This window comes from Petromyzon marinus, chromosome 14 (genome assembly GCF_048934315.1).
Source record: "Petromyzon marinus isolate PM22_M1 ecotype Great Lakes invasive population chromosome 14, UKy_Petmar_22M1.pri1.0, whole genome shotgun sequence".
Classification (NCBI taxonomy): Eukaryota; Metazoa; Chordata; class Hyperoartia; order Petromyzontiformes; family Petromyzontidae; genus Petromyzon; species Petromyzon marinus.
The window spans coordinates 9,388,761-9,401,248 of record NC_133680.1 but is presented as its reverse complement, the minus strand read 5'-3'; the positions used below and the strand labels follow the sequence as shown (position 1 = coordinate 9,401,248).

The 12,488-nt window shown below is 46.9% G+C and overlaps 1 protein-coding gene across 2 annotated transcripts in view; it reads left to right on the top strand.

The window, feature by feature from the left end:
• Positions 1–12,488, top strand: part of LOC116942330 (protein DENND6A-like) — a 47,629-nt gene that overhangs the window by 28,132 nt on the left and 7,009 nt on the right. Inside the window, exons 14-19 of one of the 2 annotated variants that reach the window (XM_032954097.2) lie at positions 3,487–3,551; positions 4,335–4,424; positions 7,422–7,475; positions 9,725–9,834; positions 10,678–10,780; positions 11,799–11,873. In XM_032954097.2, coding sequence (XP_032809988.2) covers positions 3,487–3,551; positions 4,335–4,424; positions 7,422–7,475; positions 9,725–9,834; positions 10,678–10,780; positions 11,799–11,873 — 497 coding nt within the window. Of the gene's footprint in view, positions 1–3,486; positions 3,552–4,334; positions 4,425–7,421; positions 7,476–9,724; positions 9,835–10,677; positions 10,781–11,798; positions 11,879–12,488 lie in introns of those variants that run through there. The other variant, XM_076067084.1, reaches the window with a different exon arrangement.

The window sequence follows — 12,488 nt, the reverse complement described above, 5'->3', positions numbered from 1 at the left end:
TCGGTGAAATGCGATGAATTGTCACGATTTGGGGCCACAACAGGATTCAAGAATTTGGATTATTGTTTGTCGCGTTTGCATCGTCTCAATTGTATTGCGTGTCTCATAAGTGGTGTCCTGCGTTTTGCATATGTTCTCTTAGGCTGAATGTTATGGAATGTATAATTCACATAAATCGTAAACTTATTGTTTCCTGCAAACACAATCTGATTCATGTTTCGCGAGTGAAAGCATCAGGCTTATTTGATAAATCAATATCTGCCCGCCAGTGAATTACTCAGGTGTGTTAACCATCAACATACTTCGCCGTCTGCTTCACAACACAGTGCACGTTCATGAGCAGCTGAAACATTTTCCACAAACCATTCAGTTTGGATTACACATCGCAATATCATCCGCCCCCTACTGTGAAACTACTGCAGACTGTGTCTCTGAAACTTAGCACATTTGTGATAGCCGTACACTATAAGAATGGTGTGCATACCAAATGCACTACGTTATGTTTTATACATCTAAAACTACTCTTAACGAGCTCACAGTCCACTGAGCTGTGAGCTCGTTTTCATAGGCGACCTGGCCGCACATTGCTAGTTCATAGAAGTTGATTATATGATGATCATCATAAGACGCGGGAATTCATAGGAGCCAAATATTCAAAACGCATGTTTCTAAAATGCGGTGGAGGGAAAAAGGGAGGACCTGGAAACAAAAGCCACATGACCACCGCGGAGAGAGAGAACACCTGATCTCCAAATTTACAACGGGCAACGTCGAACCCCCGACCTCCTGCGTAGCAGGCGAGGGAGTTAACATCTCCTTGCTATCCAGCTTCAGTTGACACGTGGTGGATTGCTTCATTGCCCCCACTCACTTTTTGGAATTTGCAAAATAATTGGTGCCAAAATACAACCAAAACAAAAACTGCAGGGTAGGCTTGTTACTAACTTCATAACGACTATCATTTGTGGAGTATAAATTGGTGGTGAGGAGTAGTGTGGCATCAAATGAATTGGGCTAATTAGAGTTTGTTTTGACCCCATCTGCGAGATGTCATTAGCGTCTTAATTACGATGCTGCAGCTTGGCGGGAAATATGTGATGGTACAATCGCATGGAATAAATTAGGGGCAATACATTTCTCAATCATGTCACAATAAGTGATGAGTTATTCAACCTAATTGTACAGTTATTTTGAGTGCGTGTTCGCCGTCATTTAACAAAATAAGTTAGAGGTATCAGTGCTGTTAGAAAATGCTGTGTACATTTTCACTTTGCTTATTTGACCATAACATTTTAATGCACATTGTTCCATGAAACCTGCATGCATTTGGTTTAGGACGAGGCAGCCGCTTGTATTGTTAGGATCAATAATCCCGTAAATGTAGATAGACAGTCTTAGCTCCTGTAAGCTACACACTGTGTGCCCATAGGCGGTGGGTGAAAAAAATAATTCCGTGGTGACTCAGATCTTTCTGCTTATAAATTAAACAAATAAATACGTGAAATCTATTTTTTTAAGGAATGCCTGAACATAATAAAGCACGTTTTTTTTTTTAATTCCACCGGCTGGGCGTGTGGTAGACCTTACGGCATCATGTCACCATATGTCACCAGCATCATAAACGAAACTAAGTTTATTTTACCAGGTAAGACTCACCGAGCTACGTAGCTCTTTCTCAGAAGCGACTAGGCCACAAATGATAGCCCAACAAGGTGGCTTATAAAGTGGAAATTTCTAGCAGGACCCAGAGAAAAATCCACGCGACCACGGCGAGAGAGACAAACTCCAAATATACAGGTATCAGGATTGGGATCGAACCCATTAACCTCCTGTATACCAGGCGAGGTGGTGAACATCTCCTAGCCACCGTGGCACAATCGCCGTGCTCTCTGCTCAAGCTGACCTCGTTCTTCTTCAGCGGGTGCAGCTTCCAGATGACCTCCTCTTTGCCTTAAGTCTGAATCTCCTACTTCGTGTGCTTCTTCCTCCTAAGTATTTGCCTTGCGAGGCGGCGTCCGCTTCCTTCATCCCCCCCCGCAGTCCTCAACCTATCGCCACCCCCACAGTAACGCCTCCCATTAGCTCGGATGGCTGCGTGCGGCGCGAAAGGAGTTGAACGTCCGTGCACCCCAAGGGCCCTCGTCGATAGCCTCCAGCCACGCCCCCTGCGGTCTCCCCGTCTCTTGGGGGCCGTCCATAAATGACGTCACGAGATTTTGGACGATTTTTGACCCCCCCCCCCCCTTCGTCACACGGCGTCACAAAAAGTCAGACCCCCCCTCAAATATGACGTCACAAAGTTCTGCACCACCCCCCCCCCCCCCCCAAAAAAAACATATTTCCATTTTGAAAATGAAACATGCTTCAAATCGCTTTAAACTGTTGTCATTGTAGTGCGTATTTAATGTGGCGCTGCACTCTGATGTTGTAGGAGAAAACATTTATCAAAAAGTCTATTTTATTAAGTAGAACGTGATGTAAAGCTTTCGTGACTGCAGGGATTCATATTCTTGGTTCTTTCGGTAAAGTCACGTAGAAGGGAAACAATAAAATAATAAAAATATAAAACAATAAAATTATCACGACGTTTCGACTGCAACACAAGCAATCATCATCAGGTGTGAAAACCACAGCAAGGAAATTTGAAAAAAGTGGCGGTTATTTTTAACGTTAGCACCACGGAGAGCGATTTGACAGTTTGTTCAGATGGACGAGTCCATCTATGTTCGGAAAAGAGGAGCGGGGAGACGAAAATAATTACATGCGGTCTGAAAGCCACCGTAAGCGTGAACAATCAATTAAGACCCGAAATGGTTTATCAAATCCTTCCAATGATTCCGAAGCCAGAATCCATCTTCTCGGTTGAAATTGTCTCTGTGTTTGTATATGTGGAGAGCCTCATGAACGAATCTCTCATGGTAGCCAGATGGCTTGCAAAGAACCTCTGTCTTGGAGAAGTTAATGTCATGTGAGCCTACTGAATTATAACAGTGATCTGCCACGGCCGAGGTGTTGGTCCTACCGTATTTCAGGTTTGCTTTGTGTTCACGAATGCGGTCCGAGACATGTCGCTTGGTTTCTCCAATGTAACTACTACCACAGAGGCAACCACCCCAATCTCACTCGAGTGTAAAAGTCGTTGAGTTATTATTTTGCGGTCAGGGTCGCTTCTGAAAAAAAGGAGCTACATAGCTCGATGGGTCTTACCTGGTAGAAGACAAATAAACAATTGCGTTGAATTTTTTATTTAAAGCTTTCGTGACTGCAGGGATCCATCTTCTTGGTTCTTTCGGTAAAGTCACGTAGCAGGGGAAACAATCAAATACTAAAAATATAAAACAATAAAATAATAGAAAATATAAAACAATAAAATGTTGTTTTATATTTTTTTGCGTTATAGTTTACAACTGACGAGTGTCCTGAGAGCTCTTCACGCCTTCCTCCCTTGCTTGTGCTGATGCCTGCCCTCTTCGCTTCTCTGCGCAGGAGTCTACACGGCACACAAACCCTTTCTGGTCCGAGACCGAGCGATCGTCAAACGGCTGCTCAAGGTGAGCATCGTGGAAGAAGGCGCATCCAAGTGGAGCTGGGAAATCCGACTGGTGGAGCAATCTTTTTTTTTAATTCTTACTCTTTAACTGATTCACCCGTTCGATTGCTCGACTCGTCGGATAACACGAAAGTAGTAAAAAAAAGAAAGGGTATCGTGCCGCTGGACGGGAGGTGATGGGCGGGGCTTGATGACATCGTCAGTAATAGTGGCCGTGTCACCCTGGTGTGGCTTGCGGGGAGGGAGGGTGGATATCAAGGTGGCCACCGTTTATGTAGGGGCGTAAGTAATCAGTCACAAAATAAGTCGTTGATTATACTTTTATTTGATTTACTTATTCATCTAACCGAGTCTGCTTTAATTATAAGTGTTGTCCTTCCCCCGCCACCTCCGATTATAATCACGGCTGGTTACGTATGGTGCGAAAGAAGTTCAACATACATACGCACATTAAGTGCACTCTGTGATGGTCTTATCTGACGAGCTCTCTCTCACTTAGGAGACCCAACTCACTTGATGGCGCGACCGTCCCTTTTCCTCCATGCCGATCTCCATGGCCCAATTGTTCAGGTTCACATAAAAATCCGTTCCGCTCTCTCTCTCGCCCCCCCCCCCCCACCGTGCCCCCACCGTGCCCCCCCCCCCCCACCGTGCCTCCCCCAACCCTCCCCCACTGTGCCCCCCCACCCTCTCCCACCGTGCCCCCCCCCACCTCCCCCACCGTGCCCCCCGGGTCTCCCTCCCCCCCCCCTGGGTCCCCCTCCCTCCCCCTCGGGTCCCCCAGGGCGTCCAGAGGAAACGCCCCGTGGAGGTGCAGAGCGCCATTCTGCGCAGGTACCTGCTGGAGCTCACGCAGAGCTTCATCATCCCGCTGGTGGGTGGTGGTGCCACGCGAACAGCTGATCCCACATCTGTTGCCCGCCGTGCACAACAGTCGATGGAATGGCGGTGGAGCAAGTGGGTTTCGTGATTGCATGTGTGCGGAACCTTTTGAGTGGTTATCCCCTCTGGTGTGTGGCTTTTCTCCTGGGTAAATTGGATTGTCTATCACAATTAAATAAACGTTCGACAAATTGCAATTGGCGAAACGTCCCAAAGTAGCAGGTCCTTGCCGAGAAGGAGCCTTGCCAGCTCGGCGAAGCTTTCCTAGACGCAAATGACGTGATTTATTCAGCTGTAGTCACGTGCTGATTGTGCACGTGTTCCACGGAGGTGTCAACTGATCGGTCCCGCGTTTGTGGCTCAGGTTGGTGTGGCTCTGCCAATGCGCCTCAAGATTAAAGCTTCCCCGTTCGCAGATACGTGTGAAAGAACGTGGACTCTGGCGAAAGAGAATTGAGCAAAATCTGACAGGGCACAGAGGACAGAAGTGGAGACGTGCGTCCTTGAAAACACCACGAGCGATAGCGATGGTTTTTGGGTAACCCTTCATCCACTTAGTGAGTACATTATGGCCAGTGATGATGACGTGACTGACGACGGTTGCTCTTAACATTCCTCCCAGTTAACATGCCAACGTTGGGACAACGTTGGGACAACGTTGGGACAACGTTGGGACAACGTTGGCATGCGGTGGAAGCCATTGGCCCAACTTTGGCCCGACATTCCACGTCTACTGGGCTCTGGCTATCGTTCGCGAAATCCACTCAACTGCCCCTCTCCCGCCACGAACCTTGGCATCTGCCTATCTCCCCTCCCTACGTGTTACCATCGCAGGAAAATGTATTACCACAGGCACACTGTGTGGTTCATGCAGACGTGATGCCTTGTAATGGGTTTCTATTTGGTTTTTGAACGTCTTAACGCCTCCTGTATTATTGCCGAAGGGGGTAAAGCCTATTTTTTTTTCATAATTTTGATACCTGCAAAAACGGTTACTTAGATATAATTGTTCAAACTGAGCTAGTAATTTTGATTTAAAGCTTTCGTGACTGCAGTAATTCATATTCTTAGTTTTTTCGGTAAAGTCACGTTGAAGAGAAACAACAAAATAACAAAATATATATAAAACAATAAAAAATTCTCACGACGTTTCGACCATAACTCAAACGGTCATCATCAGGTGTGTTGGTTTGCATAAATTTATTTTTAAACGGCACATTTATTTATTTATAAAAAAAACGTTGGCGTCACGCGCAGCGATTTGGCAGTTTGCCCAGGACTAGTCCATCTATTTTTTTTTTGAAAAGAGGAGGGGGGAGACGAAATTTTTTATAATGTATGCTGTCTGAAAGCCACTGTAAGCGTGAACAATCAATTAAGAACTGAAATGGTTTATCAAATCTTTCCAATGATTGCTAAGATAGAATCCATCTTCTCGGTTGAAATTGTCTCTGTGCTTGTATATGTGGATAGCCTCATGAACGAATCTCTCATGGAAGCCAGATGGCTTACAAAGAACCTCCGTCTTGGAAAAGTCAATGGCATGTGAGCCTACTGAATTAGAACAATGATCTGCTACGGCCGAGGTGTTGGTCCTACCGTGTTTAAGGTCTGCTTTATGTTCACGAATGCGGTCCGAGACATGGCGTTTGGTTTCTCCAATGTAACTACTACCACAGAGGCAACTTAGTTTGTAGACACCAGGGTATTGTATGTCCGGAATCACATCTTTTACAGACGGAACCAGATCACGGATTTTATGTAATGTGTTGAAACGGACCTGGATCTTGTGTTTATTCAAGATTTTGGAGATCTTTTTTGTGATCCCAGCAATGTAGGGTAAAGTGATGGTTTTGAAAGGCTCCTCAAGAGGGTTATCACTTAAACCATGAAGAAGAACCCTCTTGAGAAGCCTTTTTTGTGCTGGGATCACAAAAAAGATCTCCAAAATCTTGAATAAACACAAGATCCAGGTCCGTTTCAACACATTACATAAAATCCGTGATCTGGTTCCGTCTGTAAAAGATGTGATTCCGGACATACAATACCCTGGTGTCTACAAACTAAGTTGCCTCTGTGGTAGTAGTTACATTGGAGAAACCAAACGCCATGTCTCGGACCGCATTCGTGAACATAAAGCAGACCTTAAACACGGTAGGACCAACACCTCGGCCGTAGCAGATCATTGTTCTAATTCAGTAGGCTCACATGCCATTGACTTTTCCAAGACGGAGGTTCTTTGTAAGCCATCTGGCTTCCATGAGAGATTCGTTCATGAGGCTATCCACATATACAAGCACAGAGACAATTTCAACCGAGAAGATGGATTCTATCTTAGCAATCATTGGAAATATTTGATACACCATTTCAGTTCTTAATTGATTGTTCATGCTTACAGTGGCTTTCAGACAGCATACATTATAAAAAATTTCGTCTCCCCCCTCCTCTTTTCAAAAAAAATAGATGGACTAGTCCTGGGCAAACTGCCAAATCGCTGCGCGTGACGCCAACGTTTTTTATAAATAAATAAATGTGCCGTTTAAAAATACATTTATGGAAACCAACACACCTGATGATGACCGTTTGAGTTATGGTCGAAACGTCGTGAGAATTTTTTATTGTTTTATATATATTTTGTTATTTTGTTGTTTCTCTTCAACGTGACTTCACCGAAAAAACTAAGAATATGAGCTAGTAATGTTTCGGTATTTGCATTGCCTATGTGCTGTTCGCATTTTCATGGTTTCTGGTTGAGAGACAAGGCCGTGAAGGAGGCTGTCTCTGCTGTCGGCCAATTACTTTCAAGGAAATTGCATACATTACCAAGCATGTTTTGTTTGCATGTTTTCCAATAAGTATGATGTGTGGCGAATGCACACTTGATGTTTTGCGATAATGGGTGTCCATTTGGTGTATGAACATGTTACCACCTCCTGTGTTATTGCCGGAGAGGGTAAAGCCTATTATTTATATTTTATTTTATTATCAGGAGCGCTACGTGGCCAGCCTCATGCCCTTGCAGAAGAGCGTCGCGCCCTTCAAGGTGACCCTCAGCTTCCCACTCCGCATTCATGCGCCGATTCACACGTGATTTTTGTGGGGGATTGGGCGCTTGTTGTGAAGTCTCTTTGAAGAGGTAAAAAAGAAGCCAACATCCAGCGCAGCGCGGCGGGGCATTTACTCACGCAGTCGAGCGTCTTATTTGCATACCTGTCAACCCCTTACCAGTGCGCTACCTTATTACAGACCAATTCAGACATTACTGGTCATCCCGTGCCCCTTATAAATCTCAACGTTCATCCTACAAAGTTCCATCACAAGGGAGAAACAGAACACAAATGGACAATGGTTTTTGTTGCCCGTATTGAAACGGCTGTACGCCGTATGGACCTGAAAAACTCAATTTCCCTGTACAAGAATACGGGGTGAACCGTATGGGGTTGACAGCTGTGTATTTGTGACGCACCTCCGGTGAGCACGGTTGGCTACGTATGGTGCGGAAAAAGTCACCCCTGGGTGCTCAACCTTTTTGGCGGTGTGCGTTATTGACCTTCCACGCCCCCTGCTGTCTCCCGCCAGCCTTTGTTGCGATCCACATTCCGGCTCATTAGCCACGACACTCGTTCCTTGGATTTCTCAGTCTTCCTCGTGATCTCTGTCCGGGTGTAACGTCCTTTTATGTTATTGACCATTTTGTTTCTCTCCAAACAGATGAGGTGCCCGTAAGAGTAGGTTTTTTTTGGGTAATTGGACCCGTTTTTGCTCACGTGAGCTGTGCATGGTACATACAGTATCTGTGATGCAGCACTTGAGAGGCGAGGTCCGGTGAATCACGGAGATTTGTGACTGATGCTGCACCCCCTCTAGAGAAGGTTTCCCAAACTCCTTTTCTCAAGACCCACCACAGTTTCGCCAAGTTTACCAATATCGCTCCTTTAAAAAATAAAGTTAAATCGTTACACGCCACACATTATCCGATGATTGATCAACAGCTAGGCACGTCCCAGGTCGTGTCGAGTGATCTCATTAATTTCGATCAATGCTTTCTCGTTAGTGGATAGATCATGGCTGACGCTGATGATGATGATGAACTCATAGGACATGATATTAAAACCAATCATATGGGATTTTTGCCGTGGCCGAAAATTCTGTGTCGTTACTGTCCTGTTGCCTCTGTAATACAAACACTGCAGGTGTGCCTCTGTGTCTGTGTGGTGTATGCTGTGAGATAAGTTTATTTTGTTTAACCAGTTGTGAACTCAAGAGACTAGGAAAGTCGCATTTGTTAGAATGACCTGGGCCAATGTTCTACCAGTTGGGGTGGGGGGGGGCGATGACTGCTATATATAATCCCAATTTAATAATTAGTGGTTAATCGAATATGGCAAATATTGGACCCTGACACCGGCACACAATGGCCTACCCTTGTAAATTACTTCACGGGATCTTGAACATCCACTGCGAAGCAGACCGCACACAGCATCACCACCACCATCGTTAAAACAAACCCGCAGTAATAACCAGGGCGGCCGCTGGATTCAAACCGTGAACCCCTGCAACAAGCGGCGAGCGTGCGCTGCCACCGCTAGGCACTCCCTGTTGTGCAAAGCGCTTAAATAGTAAAAGCCAATCTGTTATCGTCATTGCGCATTACGTTAATGTCACACGGGGAAAAGTGAAATATTCATCGGCGACGAGCCAGCGGATCTAAATCAGCTGCGTGGTTATTGCTCAGCCTCATTGCAGCATCAGGGATCGTGTCAATGGTTATGCAATTATTACTGCGACATACGACTGGCTGATTTGGTGCACCGATTTTATATTCATGTTCCGGACTGATCAATACGCAGTTCATTGGACCAACTCCTGCCAGCTCAAAAATACTCTCGCAATGTGTGTGGCTATAAGAGGCAGTACAGCGAGTAGGGTTGTGACCCAATTGTATGCGTATATTGAGTGCTTTCTCAAATGTGTGTGTGTGTGTGTGGGAGGGGTCTTCTGTGGGTCGTCGCTTCTTTACCGTAACCAAAAATGCCCACAGACATCAAAACCCAGTTCCCTTGTGATTCGACTCGGCGAGGATGACCTGCATCAACAAGTGACTTCGATTGTCTCCCGGGCACGCGCTTGCGCGCGCACGTATGCACGCGCTTCCCACACCGCCCATTCGTGCGCCGTGCCGGCCTTAATAGGCGCTCGCCGACCATCGCTCGCGTCTTGCGACAGGAGTCTGCGGGGCTAAACGGTGGCGGGGGGGGGGGGCGCCGTGTTCTCTCCGCGCACACCACTCAGAGACCCCCGCAGGTCCGTCCCTTCGTGGTGGACGAGTTCGTGGCGACGCTGCAGCACGCCGGCCCGCAGCTCACGTCGCCTCTCCGTGGAGACTGGCAGGGCCTGTACCGGTGCGTGTGTGTGGTTAGCACGCCGTGCTACGAACCCGGTGACCCGAGTTCGATTTTTCGTTCGCGGCCACCAACACCAGTGACAATTATCTGGACCGGTACTGGGCCTCCCCTAGGTGAACTGAGCCTAATATGAGTTTCCTGGTGTGATGTGTAAACATTGCCACGAGGAAGACGCTGGAGTATAATGTCGGTCACCTACTACGTGTGCTGTGCCGGCCTTCACAGGTGCTCAGAAACAGCACTTGCCCCAAAACAGTCCGTTAAGGCTATACGGGGGGGGGGGGGGTCTTTGTGTTCGTACGCACTCTAGAATTGTGTATGTACATAGTACAGGGTGTTTCAAAAACATGTGTAACACTTCTGAGAATTTGCAACAATACCACAAGAAAATGTGCATTCCGGACTCTGGACACCACCTGGAGAAGTTGTGTTGACAATGGTGGGGACTCTTTGACTTTTGGAAACCATTAACATAAATTGTCTTGTTATTTTAATCATGTTACAGTGTATATTATCCGTTCTTTTTCCATTAAAAACGATAGTCCCATGTAAGTTTCGATTTACACACAGCTTAAAGGTCGCGGTCTGAGCTGGGCTGTGTTCGCTCCAGCGCTGTCCTCGAGACAGTCTCGTCCCTTCACCTGATGAAGGCCACTTGTGTTGTGGCCGAAACGTCGTGAGAATTGTATTGTGTTATTTTAATTTTATAAATTTATTATTTTATTCTCATTCTACGTGACTTTACCGAAGGAACCAAAGAAGATGAATCCCATGTAAGTGTTAACATTGTTTTGAAGCACCCTGTGTACGCGTGTGCTTTGTCTGTGTGCTGACACGCAGCCGGTTCCTCCGGTCTCAAAACTTCGAGGGCTGGCTGTCGGCTCGACGGCGCGACATGAACCACAAGCTTGAGCTCCTGCACATGGAAGCCCTCCTCAACGCAGTTGAGACACGCAAGCACGCGCACGCGCACACACGCACGCAAGCACGCGCACACGCACGCACACGCCGAGCGCCCTGTTCTTAGTCGCAGCTCGGCTCGGGCTTGAGGCGCTCAGTTGCTTTCAAAGATGCGTGAGCGGCTCAACCATAGCTTGGGCTCAGGCTCAGCCTCATGGAACAACCGGAGCACGGCTGGGACCGTGCTCAGAGCCGGCTCAAGTTAAGCGTGGCTTTTTCGACGGCTCACCTGAGCCAGAGCCAGGTCTGAGCCTGGCCGTGAGTAAGAATAGGGGTCTTAAACACCCCGTACACACACAACAGCGGTGGACATTCGTCACTATGTGACGGTGATATCACCTCCAATGTTTGTTACAAGGATAGCTCGCTGGCAGGAAGTCGCAAGACAGACCCAGGTGTCATGGGTTGACTGACTGAAATGACTGGCGGATCCACCACCTGGTCTCCTCACTGGTCCACACAAATACAAAGCTAAAGATCCACCGTATAGCCTTAACAGATTGTTGGGGCAAGTGCAGTTAGTGAGCACCTATGAAGGTCGGTACAGCACACGAGGTGGTGGGTGGCCAGCACCATACCCAGTTCCCTTTGTTTCCCAAGTAACAATGTTTATACACCACACCAGGTTCTCATTTGAGGCTGAGTCGACCTAGGGGAGACACAAAACTGGATCAGATAATAGGCTACTGGTGTTGGCCGTGAGCGGGTATCGAACTTGGATCGCCGAATTCAAAGCACAGCGCTCTAACCACTACACCACCGCTCCCTACAACTGTACCACACACGCACTCACGTACGCGCATGGACACGCAGACACGCACACGTACACATGCACACGCAGGCGTACCCTGTGTCACCGACGTTTGCAATAAAACTAGAAGTAACGCATCTATGCGAAAAATGAAAATATGAAAACCTGTAGACGTAGAACGTGTGCATGCTCACGTTCACATGCGCACCTGTAGAGACGCAGTCACATTGCGTCTCTGTTGCTGCTGCAGGACGTGGGTGGGTGGGTGTCGGGGCGGAGTGAAGTGGAGGCCGTGGATCTGGTCTTGCAGTTGCAAGATAAACTTGTGAGTTGTGCCCACACCGGCACCAGCACTGTTACAGCTGCTGCTGCTGCTGCTGCAGGACAGAGCCTGCTGTTTGCGTAAATAATAATACTTTCGTTTTATATCGCGTCATTCATGCTAACAGCATCCCACAACGCTGTCCTGTACATTAATTATATATAAGGACTACATCTTATATACGTGGTTGGCTATGCACGCCGCGAAAGAAGCCCAACACACACACACATACCAAACAAATGAAAGCCCTACAACGAAGCAAAATAAAAAAAATGTATAAACAAATTAAGAAATCGCACCAAAAAATTAAAAGCAAAAACAACAAAAAAAAGAAAATGAACATAAATGAAAACCAAAAAGTTATCAAAACCAAGAACTGAGTCGATTCGGTCTCACATCCCAGACCACAATCACAACTTACCAACCAAGCCAGGAAGACCTTCACAGTCACAAATCCTCGCCAGAAAATCTTCACAGGTTTCCTGGCGAGGATTTTTAAGGCGCGCCGGTCGTATTCACTCTCAGAGAGAGGGATGACGATTCAGGGGCACGGGAAACCACAGACAAGCGGCTGAGCGGCTAGAACCGGCGCCAACAAATGCCCGAGTTCTATGGTCC